We start from the raw sequence: 18,436 nt of genomic DNA on the forward strand, positions 1-18,436 counted from the left end.
GAGCTCACAGGGAATCCAAGTAAGAGTTTCACGGAGAGAGTGGATTGAACTGACATCAGCAACGGCATCAGACAGTGGTCAGTAAATACGGGTCGTGCAAGTAAGGACACACGTGCAATTATTGCTATGGGACGGCTCAGTGGAGGCTGCAGACGGTGGGCAGCGTCCTCACCAGTAGCGTGGGTACAGGTGGGAGGGCAGTTCACACAGGTGCCAAAAGCAGCTGCTCCGCATCTGTCCTGGGTCTGGCCATTCCGAGGCCAGGGCAGCCAATGGGAAGCAACAACGTCACTGGTCCAGGATTCCCCAAAGACCCTCACTGTGCGGCTCCCGTGGGCTGGGGAGCAAGCTCTGGTTTGGTAGGTGAGGAGGCAAGGAGGTGAGTCGGTATTTTATCCCGTCTGGTTCCTAGTGCATTCCCCTCTCCTTTCTTTCTCTGTTACTGATTTGGGTCTATTCCTTGAGCTCTCCTCTGTGCCCCCAGGCTCTCCGTGTCCACTAGCCAGAGCCCAAGGACCAAAGACACCCTCTGAAAGAATGAAGTGCCCCATTTCCCCCATTTTAATAAAAGAGCATTTCCACATTCACTTGGGTATGTTCCTCAATCCTTCCCAGCCTCTAGGTCTAAAATAAAGATCTTGACTCCAGGGAACAAACTGAGGGTTGCAGAAAGGGAGGTGCATGGGGGCATGGGGTCACTGGGGGGTGGGCATGGAGGGGGGTACGTGACGAGATGAGCACTGGGTGTTAGATGCAACTGATGAATCACTGAGAACTACGTAAAAAAGGAAAACAAAAAGAAAAAGGACAGAGTCGGGGAGCCCGTGGTTCCAGGTTCAAGGTGAGCTGACGTCTGGACTTGTGGGAGTCTGGGGGTGTCGCTGGGTTAATTATGCTAATTATATGTTAATTATGGCTTACGGTTCTCCTGAGGCTGTTCTTTGTTAGTGAGGAAACTGAGTCACAAATGAGTAGACCAGCTTTGCCTGGGGTAGCAGGGGGTGAATCCATGCTCGGAACAGCATGTGACTGATGTCCCACTCTGCAACCGTGACTGCTTCTATGGGATCATTCAAGGCCCCCAGGCAGAGAGCTGTTGCTGGTAGAGGCTACAGAGGATAGAGACCAAGGGAGAGCTTTGGTGTCCATGGTCATTCGTGTCCAGGAAATAACCTTAACCACCACTCTTGGTTTACGTTCTTCCAACCTACAGTCCTGCATCTACGGGAGTAACGTAACCTTCTCCTTAGTCCCATTGTGGTTTTACAGGGGACCTCGTCCCTCTGCCTCTCCCAGGCCAGTCCTCCCACCTGGGCTCTCCTCCTCTCTACTCCATTGGGTCTGGTTGACAGCTCCCTTGCTGGGATGTATTGGAAGACGGGGAGCACTTATAATCAGGTGTGAGTTAAAATGCTTTTGCCTAAAGCGCTTCATGGAGGCAACCATCTAACTGAGACATCAACGAAGTCCTCACCCCTCCCAAAAGAAGCTTTTGGCTTCTTTTTTTCTTTCTTTGGTTTTTCTGTGTTCTCTCTGTTTATTTTTTAAATATTTATTTAGCTATTTATTTATTTATTTAAGATTTTATTTATTTATTTATTTGACAGAGATCACAAACAGGCAGAGAGGCAGGCAGAGAGAGAGGGGGAAGGAGGCTCCGTGCTGCACAGACAGCCTGATGCGGGGCTCGATCCCAGGACCCTGAGATCATGACCTGAGCCTAAGGCAGAGGCTTAACCCACTGAGCCACCCAGGTGCCCCATACTTCTCATTTCTTTATCCAATTGCTTTGCTGCAGAATATATCAAACGGTAGTGGAGAGAGCAGGGAACGAGAAGCAACGCTCCGTTTCCCTCCCTGGGCTCAGCAAACTGCCATCAAATGCAGCCCATCCCGTTTCACCGGAAACCGCTTTCCTGAGACTCTGTTGTCAATAGCCGCTGGCCGAGCTGAGCAGTTGGGACAGAGCACTAACGGCCCACAGAGTCAAAGGGAGCCAGTCCTTGGCAGAAAGTCTGACTTCTGCTGCGACTTTTCTTTTTATTTTTTTTAAAGATTTTTATTTATTTATTTAAGAGAGAATGAGTGAGAGAGAGCATGAGAGAGGAGAAGGTCAGAGGGAGAAGCAGACTCCCCAAATTGCTGGGAGCCCGATGCGGGACTCGATCCTGGAACTCCGGGATCATGACCTGAGCTGAAGGCAGTCGCCCAACCAACTGAGCCACCCAGCGGCTCAGTGTTTGTTTGTTTGTTTGTTTGTTTGTTTTCTGGAGTTTTTACCAGCAGAAAATTCAGTCTGCTGTAGGATGCCTAGTTCTAGTTTGCAATGCTTGTCTCCATACCCTGTAAGGGTTCACCAAGGCCATGTGATCTTGCTGCTTTGTTTTCCTGGAAATGTGGGGCTCGGGCTTTGTTGTGATACCAGCGTCCCTCAGTTTCGTCAGGACCGTGCTCCGTTTCTCTGACTGCATGGCTCTTTGGCTCTACTCTGCCTTAAATAGAATCCGTCTTCCGGTGCGTGTGTGTGTGCCTGGGTGTATTGTTTTTTAAGCCTTTTTCCAAATCTCATTCTCACCCACACCCACCCGCCTTTCTACTAGAGAATGAGAGTCTATTTCCTGAAACAAAAGAGCGCTTTTCTCATGCCGCAAAATATTGCTAAAAATTGATTACAGTGCAAAGAGAGGCTGCAAATACTTCAAATCTGAGGTCGTTTGTGTTTGTGAGGAGCAGCAGAAACACAAATGAGACCGCCTTCCGTAAAAATTGTAGGATGTGGAGCATCTTTTCACGGGTCTGTTGCCCATCCATGTGTCTTCTTTGGAGAAATGTCTGTTCACATCCTCTGCCCATTTTTAATTGGATTAGTCGGGATTTTTTTGTGTTGAGTTGTATCGGTTCTTTGTAGATTTGGGATACTAACCCTTTATCTGATGTGTCGTTTGCGAATATCTCCTCCCATTCCATAGGTTGTCTTTTAGTTTTGCTGATTGTTTCCTTTACTGGGCAGAAGTCTTTTTGTTTTTAGCCATACTGAAATTAAAAATTTAAAAAACCAGAAAAGCAAAACTCTAGGGACTTCTTCTAGGTTTGTGGAACAACTGAGGTTTCTGTTCCAGACTGGGAGGGAGAGCGATTATTAGCCACTCTTGTAAATGCTTTAGTCATGCAAGTAGCCCCTCTCAGAGGCTGTTACTTTCCAGGGGACATTCTTGATTGTCATGGAAGCAGAAATCGAAGCGGGGCTGTCACTTCATCTGGGCGCCTGTGCTTCTAATCACAGAAGCATACACCCTCTCAACATGCAATTACCAAAGTGGGCTCTTTTTATTTCCCATCTTTATTGAGGTATGATGTACTAATAAAAATTATATATATAAGGCGTTCAATGTAATGTTTTGATATGGTGTACATTACATAGTAATTACTCCCATCAAGCTAGTTAACCTACCCATTACCTGTATGTGGTGAGAGCCTACTTTAAATCAATAGAGTGACTAATTTTCCATAAATGGTGGTAGCTTACTTGCCAGTTTCCATGAGTAGGACATATTAGCCAAGAGCATCACTGACAGGTGTTTCGAGGGGGTTTTGATTTTCTATTTTAATTCCAATATAGTTAAAATATGGTGTTACATTAGTTTCAGGTGGGCAGCATAGTGATTCAACACTTCCATACACCGCCCCGTGTTCATCAGCACAAACGCACGCCTTCCTCCACATCAGTTGTCTCCCCCCACCCCGTCCCCACTCACCTCCCCTCTACTGGCCATCAGTTTTCTACAGTGAAGAGTCCATTGCATGGTTTGTCTTTCTATCTCTCTTTTCATTTTCTCATTTGTTTTATTTCTTAAATGCCATGTATAACTGAAATCATGTGGTATTTTTCTCAGTCTGACTTCTTTCACTTTGCATAAAGCCCTATAGGCCTATCCATGTTATTGTGAATTGCAAGATTTTACTCTTTTTTGACGGAGTGATACTCCATTGTGCATATACCACGTCTTTTTTAGGCCATTCTCTATTGATGGACAGTTGGGTTCTCTTCCATAATTTAGCTATTGTAAATAATGTTACAATAAATGTAGAAGAGCACATGTACTTTCAAGTTAATGTTTTCGTATTCTTCAAGTGTTTTTAATCTGACTCTATGCCAGGTGCTGTTTTGGGAATGAGGGATAAAGGCAGCAAAACATCCCGGAATTTATATTCTTATAACAAGATAAATAGATATAATGTCAAGTGATTTAAAGTCTATGAAGAATTGTTACCCATGAATTGGGCTTCTCTGTGTGTTTCACAAAACAAACAGAAAGTGTTGTTTCTAGTGACTTGATGAGGTTGGTTGTATGAACCCGAGGATTTGATCCAAGAGTCTCTTTTGAATCTTACGAATCTTCCACAGGTACCATTTCTCCATATTATTAAGGAATCCACTTTTCCATCAAAATCTGAGCTCTCAGCCTTGCACGAAGATGAGAGAAGCCAAATTACCCTCCTTTTCCAACTATGCCCTGCAATGGTGTTTCATACAGCTGAGCAAGGAAGAGTTTCAGACGTTTAAGGGACTGCTCATGGAAAAAGCTTCCGAAGTGGCAGTGTGCTCCTTTCCATGGGTTGAGGTGAACAATGCCGACATGGAACATCTAGCCTCCCTCTTGCATGAGCATTATGAAGAATCTCTTCTCTGGAAAATATCCAATCACATCTTTGAAACGATGGGCCTGTCCACACTCTCTGAGAAGGCAAAGCAAGAGATGAAAAGTGAGTATGCCTTGGGGAAAATCTGGGGGCAGGAGAGAAAGGAGGTTACCTCGAGCTCCCATGGGAATGAAGAGGGCATCCTTGGTCACTAATTGGGTCCATCTCCACAGCGTGAGTCTGAACTGTGAGAAGTCCCTCATTAGTTGTCCTGCCTGGCTGGAAATTAGAGGAGTCCCCACCCTGTGGAAAAAAGAAGAAATGAGTAGACAGACCCTCTACCCAGACAGAATTTAGTTGAAGTTTGTAGACAGGACTTGGAGTCCTAAGTTCTGAGCTTGAGCTCTGGACCTTCTATGTGTTCTATGTTTGACTTTGGGCAAATTTCTTTTTATTCTGACCCTTGGACTCCACATCTTGGAACAGTAACTTGGATTCTTACCTGTGCTCTTGCAAAGACTCAATAACATAATGTATGCAAAGTGGTTAACAAAGCTTCATTCACTTATTGAGAACACTATGGTGGTTGTACAGTGGGAGTCTCCCATATTTCCTGCCTGAGACTAAAGCCAAGGAACTCATCTAAGGACTGATCTTGTCAGACTGTTGGTGTCGATATCATAGCAACATGCTCTGATCAAATTGTGTGATTGGCTCAGGGTATTTAGGAGAAGGGTAGTGGAAGAAAATAGTCCTCATTATCTGGAAGAATTCTTTTCTTCAACCATGGACAGAAAAATTCGAGTCCCGAGGGTGAACAGTCAGATTGACCCTAAAGACTACAGGTATGGCCATCCCTAGGTGTAACTCGGCATCTATAGCTACAAAGGACTTTAAGAGAAGCTATCCCTCCCAAGCTTCCAAAAAGACCCATGTGGAAAACATGTCGATATTATTCACAGGAAATGAAGGTATAAAATTAAAATGATGACTGATATTTACTGAGTCAGTACTCTAGGTGAGGCACTATGTTGAAACCGCCCTGCCATCGAGTCAAACCCACCTGATGAAATGCGTTCCCCATGGCAGAAGCTAAAACACGGGTTCTACCAAGTTCTACATGAGCTCATAGGTGACAAAGATGAGACTCATTATCTAACATGTCTTTAAATCTTCATGGGTTATGAGCCAGAGATTTATAGCTTCCAGTGCTGCAAGGAAGAGGGAGAGATGGGCGATCTTTTTTTAAAAGGTGTAGAGAAAGGAGAGGTTCCTATTCCAGACCAGAGAGAAATGAAGACTAGAATAACTTTACAGAAGAAGTGAAGTTAAAGCTGAAACACATATGAAGAAGAGGAGCTAGCCAAGCTAACTGGGGATGGTAGAGAAAACATGATGAGCAACAGAGATTGCATTATGAAACCTTTAACAGGGAGCTTGGCTAGACCATGGAGAACAGGAGGGATCAAGGTAAGAGATTAATATGGGGAGGTAGACCACAAGTCCAACAACACAGTATCTTGAGGATAATTTTAACAGCAAAGCATAAGCAATTCATTTTGAAGGGGACAGGGGTAATAAATAATCCCATTGGCATTCCAGCATTGTTGCTGAAGTGTTGTGTGGTCCAGAAAGAGTCATGACTAGATGTGGGGAGACCAGGAGGAGGCCATTCTGGTACCCCATGGGAGAAATAGTGGTGTCTTGGGCCAGAGTGGCAGTGGCTGTTAAAGAAAGTAGAAATGCAATTGGAAGATGTTTCAAAAGCAGACACACTGGTTTTGTAGGACTTAATGCAGACAGAGGATATGCCTTAAGGATGACACCCTTGTTTCTGGCATGAGAAAGTGGGTGGGTGGGGTTCTTTTAAGATTTTTAAAAAATTCCTCTTGAGAAAGAGACAGCACAAGCAGGGGTAAGGGGCGGAGGGAGAGAGAGAAGCAGACTCACTGCTAAGCAGGGAGCCTGACACGGGGCCCAATCCCGGAATCATGACCTGATCCAAAGGCAGATGTTTAACTGACTGAGCCACCCAGGTGTCCTAGTGGATGGGCTATTAGCTCATCCCAAGAAACACTGGAACAGATGTTTTAGAGCAAGTAGACTGGAGAAAGAGTGGCCAGTGTTAGCACTCGTAAGTTTGACACCAATATTTGGATAATTCACTACTCTAGTGAGTAGTCCACTAACTCGCTAAAGTTCAAAAGAGGAGCTGAGGTAGACTCTTGAAGATAAACTCTTGAGAACCGTAACACTCTGCCTCATGTTGTGCATTACCCAAGGCCAGACAACAAAAGTGGGACTGGAGTTCACAAGTTCAAACTCCAAGCACTCTTCATGACCAATCTCTGCTATGTCACTGGGCTGGTGTCACTGGAGGATCTGACTCCATTGTCTCCATTACCAGCTGGTCATGGGACAAACTGAGATCCAGAGGCTTTCTTGGTTCCCCTCAGTAATTTGGGCAGAGGATGCTCTCATCCCTAGTCTGGGTAATTGCTGTGACTTTACTAAGACAGTCGTGTCATCTTCTCTCTGTTGCAGAATATTCACTGGCTGAAATACAAGGAAATTCTACACAAATGAAGAAAGAGGAACCAAGCATGAAAGAAGTGCCAGGTCAGTGTGGACATGCTGGGACAATGGGTACGTCTAAAGCCACATGGCAGTTAGTTACTGGTACGCCCGGGACTCGAACCATGACTTCTGATGGTCCAGTGTTCTTTCTAGCCTGGCCCTGGGCCCTGAGGTTCTAGTAATCATGGTCTGTCTTATTCAAAATCCAAGAGAACTCTGATCTTAAAGTTTTCTTATGACTCTTCGGGTTTCCATCTTCAGTTTTGGCAACTTCATGACCTTGCCAGGACAACATCCACCTGAGGGTCTGTTTTGGATGCTTTGGTGGAGAGCTCCAGATAGCATGAAATCAGACTCAATACAATTCCTGAAATATCTGTGTACTGGTGCCTGCTGGGCACTGCTCTGTGGAATTCTGTTACATCTGTGGACAAAGTACGTGCAAATCTCCTGCATTCATGTACCCCATACCTCAGTGGAGGAAAGGGAGACCAACAAAAGGGATCAAAGCAGTAAAGCCACAACATAGAGGGAAAGATGTAGGCTTTCATAGACAGCAAGCATTCCCCAATATTAACCACACTACCACTGGCACATCGCCAGTCTTCCAGCAGTCAACACTGACTGCAAAGTCTAACACTTTGGAAGAATCAGGACCAACTTCTTGTTGATGCAGCTTTGTCCGGGCTGCGGCTAGGAAAACCCCCTTCAATATCAAAGTCTGAGCAGTTGCTGAGTCAGAGTCTCAGAATCCCAGAGGTTATCAATTGTTCCAACTTTTTAAAAAAGATTTTTATTTATTCTCAGAGAGATAGAGATTACAAGTAGGCAGAGCGGCAGGCAGAGGGAGAGGGAGAAGCAGGCTCTCTGCTCAGCAGAGAGCCTGATGCGGGGCTCGATCCCAGGACCCTGGGATCATGACCTGAGCTGAAGGCAGCTGCTTAACCAACTGAGCCACCCAGGTGCCCCTCAATCGTTCCAAATTTAATGTAAATGTCAGCTTAACCAGGTGAGTCCTATATATTATCTTCCCATGGATAAAATTGTATTATGCATTTATGGATTACTTAGGGATTTGATGATGTGGAATGAAGACACAGCCTGACTAATCTTGGTAGTAGGAACAAAAAAGATGAAGCCTGGGGTCTTACCAGCCACATTGGGAAGCCCCTCTAAATTACTGTTGTCAGTCAGAACTACCGCCTGTTGAGTCCCTGTGAGTCAAGCATGGTGTCACGTCCTTTAATCTCACAAATCTCAACAGGACCCTGTGTGGTAGTCACTGTAATTCCAACTGTCCAGATTCAGAGGCCAGATGGCTTGCCCAAACTCTACATGTATAGACAGGCAACTCCACAACAGAGGAACAGTTCTCCTCGCTTTACAGATTAACATACAGAAGCCTGTAAGCCCAGCGAGCTGACGAAGACCTCATAAGTAGGAAGTGACAGAATTCCCATTTACATCCTATGTCTGAGTAGAGACCCCCTCGGTTCCTATCCACCAAGTTTTATCCCTCATGCTAATGATTTGCTTAGAGGTCTCCAATGAGTTAAAAGCAGAAATGAAATCAGAACCTCATAGCTTCGGATTTTGAATCAAGTGCTCCTTTTATGTACAGTTAGTCTGTCTCGCTGAGCCAGCGGCTGCCATTTTCAAACTGGTCCTGAGACGTGGGTCTGTGCCCTCTCTGATTCGAATACTTACCTAAGGGGGGGGGAATTCATCCTTCCTCTCTTTTTTGCAGAAATTTCACAAGCTATAGAACAAGGTGGTGCCATATCAGCTGAGATCAAAGAACAAGGTAAAGAAAACTGATTGACTTTTTTCTTCCATCCTGGAATGGAGTTTGGGTGGTACTGTCCCTTCACTCAGCTGCACTCATCTCTGTACACTAGTCTCTTCCCCAAGAGCTCCTAGAATCATCGCCAAGGACAGAGTCCTATGTGTTCACTGTGATCATCTAAAGTCACTGGGTACAAAGAGAAATTCCAAAAACCTGTGATTCTGGTGAACTTGGGTGTCAAGCACAAGTTCGGTTGACAGGAGCTAAATATAGAGACAAGAGTAGGCAAGTTCTTTGTTCAAAATTACTTGGCTAGTGGTAATCCTTTTTTTCCACTCAACTCCTTCTGCCAACCTTGATTTTGGGAATACCTACCATTTGAAGAGATGTGACAGGAACATAGTAAAACATCTACACATGGCCATGTACAGTTATATGTCAACCAAACCAAACACGAAATGAAGATGAGATCCCAGGTGCCATGATTCTATGAATTTGTAGCTGACCCGTCAAGGAGGTGACAGCAGGCTCTCCTAAGGAATATTACTCGATTCTTTTTTTTGGAAATTGATGTACCAAAAAGCTCATCCTTTTAAAAAAATTTTTTTAAAGATTTTATTTATTTATTTGAGAGAGAGAGATCACAAGTAGGCAGAGAGGCAAGCAGAGAGAGAAGGAGAAGCAGGCTCCCCACTGAGCAGAGATCCCGATGTGGGACTCGATCCCAGGACCCTGGGATTATGACCTGAACCGAAGGCAGAAGCTTAACCCACTGAGCCACCCAGGTGCCCTGCTTCCTGTGGTTTTAATACGGTCCCTGAATACCTGTCCCTGATACGGAATAATGAAGTTTAAGATGTAGAACTTCTCTGTAGAGACTTTATGTAGAGATAGTCATTGCCTTATACACCCATACAGAGAGAGTCGTGCTGCCTTTTTTTTTTTTTTAGAAGATAATAGTGTTACTGGCAAATGTAAAGACCCAGGATTGGAGGGGTTTCCCTCGTGTTACTGAGTACCTAGCAGCTGGCAGAGACCGTTGAAGAGGCCAGAAGTATGGAGGTAAAGTTCTTTCACAGTCTAGGTGCTAGACAACAAGATGCATCAAAGTTGCCATTTAGGGCAAGTGCTGGGATAAAAATAAAACCAGATAATGTGAAGGAATTATGGTTTGTAATGACAGTAGTGGCCAGTGGTCATTTTTGCCAAGCCCTGGACTAATAAATTTTTTGAAGGCACATTCTCTCTTAAATATTCACTGCAACACTTTAAGAGGATGTTAATCTCCTCTCAGAGATGGGGAAACTGAGGCTCAGAAACTGACAGCATACAGCAGAATGTAGAATTTCAAACAGGATCTGTCTCACTTCAACGGCCATGATTGACCTTTTGTGCAGAGCTGGACCCCCGCGTGGAGGGGTTTCTCCACGGGAGTCCAGAGCTGCTGGAGACGCACACCTGTCTCACAAGCCTCGAACTCAGGCCACGGCGCACACATCCTCCGCTCCCCCAAGCCTCTCTGTCCTTCAGAGACCATGTAGGACTGTTGGGCAAAGCTCATTCCTTTAACAAATACTTAGTGTCCACAGGGTGCCAGGCATCCTCATGAATAATGAAGATGCAACAGTAAATAATTAAGTCCCTGCACGGGGTCTACTGAGGGGACAAGGACAGGAAGCCAACAAAGACGTGATGTATCAGGTATTAAGTGCTGAAAAGAACAATCAAAGGGGACAGATAGAGCGAGTTTGTAGGATGTTCCTAAGCTTTGCAGAAGTGGTCTTTGAGGGACGGAGCCTGTCCTCAGTAGGAAGGAACACAAGAACCATGTCTCACTTAGGGCCACTGATTCTAGGTCCGGGGTTTGGAGGTTTGTTTTGGTTTTTCTTTTTCCCTAAATTTCAGACTTTCTTCAAATGTTGTTTCCTGTTTTTGTTCTCCCTTCCCCTGTCCAACTTGGGCCGTGGAGATAAGACAAGGGACTACAAGGGCTACGTGATGACAAAATTTGCTGCAAAGTCGGATGAATTCCATGGTTTTGAACACCTTGCCTCTGACTGTCCAGAAATGCAAATGTTGCTGGGAGCTTTCAATCCAGACCAGACGGGCTTCCAGCCCCGCACTGTGGTTTTGCACGGAAAATCAGGAATCGGGAAATCCGCTTTGGCCCAAAGGGTCCTGCAGTGCTGGGCGCAGGGTGAACTCTACCAGGTCAGGTTCTCCTACGTCTTCTTCCTCCGTGCCAGAGACATGCAGTGCATGAGGGAGGGCAGCTTTGCAGAGTTAATTTCTGGAGAGTGGCCAGACTCCCCAGTTCCAATGATGGAGATCATGTCCCAACCAGAAAGGCTCTTGTTTATCGTTGACGGTTTTGATGACCTGGACTTCGCCTTCCAAGATGACGACGCGAGTCTCTGTGAAGACTGGGCAGACAAGCGCCCCCCGTCTGTTCTAATGCGTAGTCTGCTGAAGAAAGTGCTGCTCCCGGAGTCCTCGCTGATGATCACCGTCAGAGACACGGGCATAGAGAAGCTCAAATCCATGCTCATGTCGCCCCGTTACCTGCTCGTGGGGGGCATCTCCGTGGAGAAGAGGGTCCAGCTGCTCCTTCGGCACATGAAAAACGAGCATCAGAAAACGCAAGCCTTGCGTGCCGTGGCCGGCAGCCGCTCACTGCTGGACGCGTGCCAAGTCCCCGTCTTGGGGTCACTCATCTGTGAGGCTTTGAACCTGCAGGAGGCGTGTGGAGAACGCCTTCCCCCTCCCTGCCACACTCTCACAGGCTTGTATGCCACGTTCGTGTTCCACCAGCTCGGCCCGCGAGACGCCTCCCGGCGCCGTCTCAGCCAGGATGAGACTGCCGTCTTGAGGAGCCTGTGCCTCCTGGCTGTGCAGGGCGTGTGGCGCAGGAAGTTCGTGTTCTATGCAGATGACCTCCGCGCCCATGGACTGCGGGAGTCTGAGCTCTCTGCTCTGCTTCACACAGACCTCCTCCTCCAGGACGGCCGCCGGGAGAGGTGCTGCTACTCCTTCCTGCACATCAGCCTGCAGGAGTTTTGTGCTGCCCTGCACTACGTTCTAGAAGGACTGGAGACAGGGAGTCATCCCTGCCCTGTGCTCATGCAGGGGTTGGCGGCGCTTGGACCGGGGGGCTCCGACTCCCACCTGCACCAGATGAAGCGGTTCTTGTTCGGCCTCATGAGCAAAGAGGTGACGGGGGCTCTGGAGGTCCTGCTCGGGCGCTGTGTCCCCCGGGCACTGAAGCGGGGGCTTCTGAGCTGGATCTCTCTGCTGGGGCGACAGCCAGGCACCTGCACCCCGCCGGACTTGCTGGATGCCTTCCACTGCCTTTTTGAGACTCAGGACGAGGAGTTTGTCCGCTTGGCATTGGACAGCTTCCAGGAAGTTTGGCTTCAGATAGGGCACCGGACGGATGTGCTGGTGTCCGCCTTCTGTCTGCAGCGGTGCCGGTATTTGCAGAGAATCCACATCGAAGTCCCACAGAGCCTCTCGAAGGACGAGTTTTCCGATGCGCAGCCCCTCATTCCCCAAGGGTGAGTCTTTCATTTTATTCTTTTTTTTTTTTTTTTACCACTTAGTCTTTTTTTTCTTCCTATCCTCATTGTCTTATTATGCTCAATCAGCCAATGTGTAATACATCCTTGGTGTTTGATGTCATGTTCAACAACTCGTTAGTTGAGTAAAATACCCAGTGCCCACCACCACACATGCCCTCTTTTTTTTTTAAAGATTTTATTTATTAGGGAGGGCAAAAAATTAGGGAAGGGGCAAAGGGAGAGGGAGAAGGAGACTCCCCACAGAGCAGGCTCAGTCCCAGGACCTCAGGATCATGACCTGAGCTGAAGGCAGATGCTTAACCAACTGAGCCGCCCAGGCACAGCCCTTCCTTCCCATCTTCATGGAGGTACAATTGACAAATGAAAATCGTACTTATTTAAGATGTACAATTTGGAAAATCATCACCATGATTAGGCTAATTACCATACCCACCACCTCACATAGTTACTCCTCATAGACCTCTGTCTCGTGTAACCGAAACTCCATAGTCTTCCACCAGCATCGCCCCCCACACCCCAGCCACAGGCAACCGCCATCCTCTCTCTACTTCCGAGAGTTTGGCTATTTTATTTTATTTTTTATTTTTTTTTTAATTTTTTATTTTTTTTTTAATTTTTTATTTTTTATAAACATATATTTTTAATGTTAACATGTGAGACCGGATGCGTCTGTCTGTTACTGGCTTATTTCACTTACCATAATGTACTCTAGGTTCATTCCTTCTCCTGCAATTTCCTTCTTTTTTAAAGCTGAGTACCATTCCCTGGTGTGTGTGTGGTGACATTTTCTTCACTCGTCCGTCAGCGGTCAGCGGACATCCACGTCGTTTCCGAATCTCGGCTGTCGGGGATGATACAGTGCACAGATCCTGATTTCAGTTCTTTCCTACAGATGTGATTCCTAGATCATAGGGTAGCTTTATTTTTGCTTTTTTGAGGAAGTTCCATACTGATTTCCACAGTGGCTGCGCCCTTTTCCATTCAAGGGGGAGCCAGAATCTACGGGCAAACCCAGTTCAGGGGCTGGCGACTCCATGTTGTCTTCGTGTGTCCCCCCGCCTGGGGTATTAAAATGTTCAGGGGGCGGGGTGGGTGTGAGAGCAGGTGATGAAAACACAAGGAGGCGTCACTAAGTTGACCTGAGCACCTCTGAAGCCATGTACGTCCTGCCGTCATACACTGGTTCCTCTCCTCTGACACCACTGGGGCGGTTGCTCGTGTTAAATCCAATCCTGTGGAAGCTAGTGTCTATTTCTTTCTCTGTTGTAGGATGCCAGCCAAGACCCTTGCTGCTGAGTGCTGGGAAAGTCTCTGCATCGTGCTCAGCACACACCCAAGCCTGCGGGAACTCAACCTGAGCGGCAGCGTCCTGAATGAGCAGACCATGAAGACCCTGTGCATCAAGCTGAGGCAGCCAACATGTAAAATACAGAATCTGATGTAAGGCTGCCTGGCACCCCCCACATGTCCATGTCCCTTGGTGTGGCTATGTCACTGCTCTCTTTTCCACCTACCAGAAAAGATCCATCTAAGAATGTAATCAGAGGGGATAGGTGTTGTGGAAGATACAGGAGCCAAGCTCCCAGAGGCACAAAATAGGGAGAAATTAAAGACCCTGTGAAGGGATTATGGAGGCAGGCTCATTCACTCTGGGTATTGAAGGATGAATAGGAGTTCATTAGTAGGGACAAAGGTATGGGGAGCTCCTTGTAGGCAAATGGCTGGAGCATGAGGCCACTGCAAGACCAAAGTACTTGACTTGAGGGAGGCTTTAAATCAGTTCTTAATGCTTTTATGTTCATTAATAAGGTAACAAATATTTGAACCCCTGGTAAGGTCCTGGGTCTGTGGTAGACCTCAGGGTACTCCCCAGGCTCCTGGAGTAGGAGATGAAGTGCTAGTTCTGCCACAGACAAAGGTTCTGCAGCATTGCCCCTGGGAACCCCTGCTCTTAGCTCTTGCCAAGCAGTGATGAGCCCAAGTCTGTGTCATCCCTGTATCTGTAACACAGTAACCCATCATGTGTGTATTTGTAACTCAGCAGCAACCCATCACGTGTGGTAACAAGATTTGGGTGTTACAGGGGTTTCCAGAAGAAGTCCTCTTCAACTTCCTACCTCCCTTATTAACAACTCATAAAATTCCCATGCAACTATATGTATATATTGGCAAATGACTTTTTTTAATCCAAATGGTGTCACAATATACACACTCGTCTGATATTTGACCTTTCTCTTCAGCCTGAACTTGACCATATCTGTTTATAGTTCTACTAGTCTCTCTTCTTTTTTTAAGATTTTATTTTTAAACAATCTCTATACCCAGCACGGGGCTTGAACTCACAACCCCAAGATCAAGAGTTGCCTTTTCTTCTGACTGAGCCAACCAGACGCCCCTGGAGCTCCATTCTCAATGGACTGAGTGTATTTCACTCATCAGTGTAACTCTCTCCTTCAGCTCCTTGTTGAGATCTTGGGGTATCAGCGTCCCTTGACACTGTTTCCAGAACCTGATGCCTCACACATGCTCATGAATTTGTTGCTTTAAATTAAGTAAGCGTGGGTCACCTGGCCAGCTCAGTGGGTAGAGCGTGCAACTCTTGATCTGGGGATTGTGGGCTCGAGCCTCGCACTAGGTGTAAGATCACTTACACAATTTTTAAAATATTTAAGAATAGATAAATGCAAATGGTGAGAGGAAAACTGGGACACGGCTGTCACCCGGATCTCGTGCATATTTTCTGCTTTCTCTTGAGTAGATTTAAAGATGCTCAGGTTCTCCTGGGCCTTCGTCATCTCTGGATGGTTCTCATTACCAACCATAACATGAAATACCTGAACTTGGAGAGCACTCGCCTGAAGGAAGCCGACCTGATGATGGTGTGCCAAGCACTGAGACACCCGAGCTGCTTGCTGGAGTCGCTGAGGTATGCTCTGGGCGTGGCTGCTGCATTTTCGGTTTTGCCCTTGTTGGCTTTCCTTTCTAAATGTTCGCAGCAAGCTGCAAACCCGTGAGAGAGGATGAGGGTGCCTGGAGATGGTGGTGGTGGATGGCGTCCATGGGCGGACCTCACGTGTCCCTCTGTGCACCTATGGGCAAGGTGGTAAACTTCATTATGCATATTTAACTATGACGAAAAGGTAACTTTCAGTTACCTTTTAAGATTTTATTTATTTCGGGATGCCTGCGTGGCTCAGTGGGTTAAAGCCTCTGCATTCGGCTCGGGTCGTGATCTCAGGGTCCTGGGATTAAGCCCCACATCAGGCTCCCTGCTCAGCGGGGAACCTGCTTCCCCCTCTCTCTCTCTGCCTGCCTCTCTGCCTACTTGTGATCTCTCTGTGTCAAATAAATAAAATAAAATAAGATTCCAACCTCTTTAGGGAAAAAAAAGATTTTATTTATTTATTCATGAGAGAGAGAGAGAGAAGCAGAGGCAGACGGAGAAGCAAGGTCCCTGCTGATCGAGGAGCCAGATATGGGACTTGATGCTAGGACCCCAGGATCATGACCTAAGCAAAAGGCAGATGCTTAACCATCTGAGCCACCCAGACACCCTCAGTTACCTTTTAAAACAGATTAAAACTCTTCAGAGTACAGGGATAGAAGGAACATTCATCAACTTCATAAAATCCATCAATGAAAGACCCACAGCAAATATCTTCCTCAATGGAAAAAAGCTCACAGCCTTCCCGTTGAGATCAGGAACATGACAAGGATGCCCACTCTCACCACTCTTGTTCAACATAGTATTAGAAGTCCTAGCGACAGCAATCAGACAACAAAGAGAAATAAAAGATATCCATATTGGCAATGAAGAAGTCAAACTCCTTCTTCACAGATGACATGATACTTTATATGGAAATCCCAAAAGACTCCACCCCCAAACTACTAGAACTCATACAGCTATTCAGTAACGTGGCAGGATACAAAGTCAATGTACCGAAATCAGTGGCCTTCTTATACACTAACAATGAAAATACAGAAAGGGAAATTAGAGAATCGATTCCATTTACTGTAGCACCAAGAACCATAAGATACCTGGGAATAAACCTAACCAAAGAGGTAAAGGATCTGTACTCGAGGAACTACAGAACACTCATGAAAGAAATTGAAGAAGACACAAAAAGATGGAAAACCATTCCATGCTCATGGATCGGAAGAATAAACATTGTTAAAATGTCTGTACTGCTTAGAGCAATCTACACAATCAAAATTCCACTGGCATTTTTCAAAGAGCTGGAGCAAACAATCCTAAAATTTGTATGGAATCAGAAGAGACCCCAAATCATTAAGGAAATGTTGAAAAAGAAAACCAAAATGGGAAGCATCACATTGCCTGATTTCAAGCTTTACTACAAAGTTGTGATCATCAGTGTTTCGTAAAGATAAGAAATGAGGTGATAGCAACCCTCCTGACAGTTTCTCTCAGAGTTGTACCTTACGTAACTATGACACAACATCAAACTCAGGACACTGACACTGACCATCACATGGAGGTCCTTCTCTGCCTGTTGGTCACAGGTGGGGACTTATAAAACCACATCATACCCAAGATCGGGGGCCATCACCCTGTTCCCTTTTCCAGCCACACCATCCCTAATCCCTGAAAATAATTGATGTTTTCAATCTCCATAATTTTGGACATTTGGACAATGCTTTCTAAGTAGAATCCTATAGTATGTCACTGCCCCCTGATGGGCTTTTTTCTTTATATATATATGTGTGTGTGTGTATACACACACATATTTTTTTTTCTTTATATATATATGTGTGTGTGTGTGTATATACACACAATATATATTTTTTCTTTATATATATGTGTGTGTGTATATATACACACACATATACATACATATATACACACATATACACACACACATACACACAAAACAATTTTTTTAGAGCAAGAGTGGGGTTAGGGGAGGGAGAAGCAGAGAATCTTAAGCAGACTCCATGCTTAGTGTGGAGCCTGATGTGGGGCTCAATCTCATGACCCTGAGATCAGGATCTGAGCCAAAACCAAGAGTCAGATGCTTAACTGACCGAGCCGCCCAGGCGCCTGTCCCCGAGATCGGCTCTTTTTCAATCAGCTTATGCCCCTCGGCTGCATCTGTCAGTGCATGCTCATTTTCAGGGCTGAGTACCACTCAGTAAGACGGATACACCACAGTTAGCCCAGCCATTCACCTGTCCGGGGCCATTTTGGTCCTTTTCAGTTCGGAGCTGTTACCACAGATTTGTAGATCCTGGGCATGTTTTGCTGATTAGATTAACTTGGTCTAAAGACGCTAGTACTGTATGCTTCTGCCGAGACCAAGAAACACAAGGTCTGTTTTGAGCTTTAATGGACCCAGAGCAACTATGGATGAGCGTCTGGCTTTACCCCATGTGGGTCTGGCTTTGCCCCACGTGTGTCTGCCATCCCAAGCCAGGGTCATCGAGACACCGTTCCAGAGAGGAAGACAAACCATAAACAAGCGCAAACAGTCCTGAGAAAGAAGGAAATCCTGCCATTAGCAACAACACGCAGGAACCTTGAGGACATCATGCAAACTGATACAAGTCAGAGAAAGACAGACACCCTATGATTTCACGTATGGAATCTTAAATAAGCTGAACTCCTAAAAACAGAGTAAAATGGTGTTTATCAGCCACTCTGGGGGGGAGGGGAGGGTAGAAAGTAGAAATATGTTTTTGAAAGATACAAACTTGCAACTAGTAGGTGAACAGGTCCCGGAGACCTAGCGCACAGTTTAACAGACAATGACATTGTATTATCAACATAAAACTTGCTAAGAGACTAAGTCTTAATTATTTCCACCACAAAAAGAATTACGTGGCCTGATGGAGGTAA

The 18,436-nt window shown here is 45.9% G+C and overlaps 1 protein-coding gene across 1 annotated transcript in view; it reads left to right on the forward strand.

Moving 5' to 3' along the window:
- Nucleotides 1-272: 272 nt before the first annotated feature.
- The window catches only part of NLRP5 (NLR family pyrin domain containing 5), a 29,015-nt gene continuing 10,851 nt past the window's right edge, over nt 273-18,436 (forward strand). Inside the window, exons 1-8 of the mRNA XM_032326139.1 lie at nt 273-379; nt 4,406-4,764; nt 7,186-7,260; nt 8,966-9,022; nt 10,402-10,541; nt 10,910-12,558; nt 13,852-14,022; nt 15,341-15,508. Coding sequence (XP_032182030.1) covers nt 273-379; nt 4,406-4,764; nt 7,186-7,260; nt 8,966-9,022; nt 10,402-10,541; nt 10,910-12,558; nt 13,852-14,022; nt 15,341-15,508 — 2,726 coding nt within the window. The remainder of the gene's footprint in view (nt 380-4,405; nt 4,765-7,185; nt 7,261-8,965; nt 9,023-10,401; nt 10,542-10,909; nt 12,559-13,851; nt 14,023-15,340; nt 15,509-18,436) is intronic.

The sequence above is a fragment of the Mustela erminea genome, chromosome 19 (genome assembly GCF_009829155.1).
Source record: "Mustela erminea isolate mMusErm1 chromosome 19, mMusErm1.Pri, whole genome shotgun sequence".
In the NCBI taxonomy this organism is placed as follows: domain Eukaryota; kingdom Metazoa; phylum Chordata; class Mammalia; order Carnivora; family Mustelidae; genus Mustela; species Mustela erminea.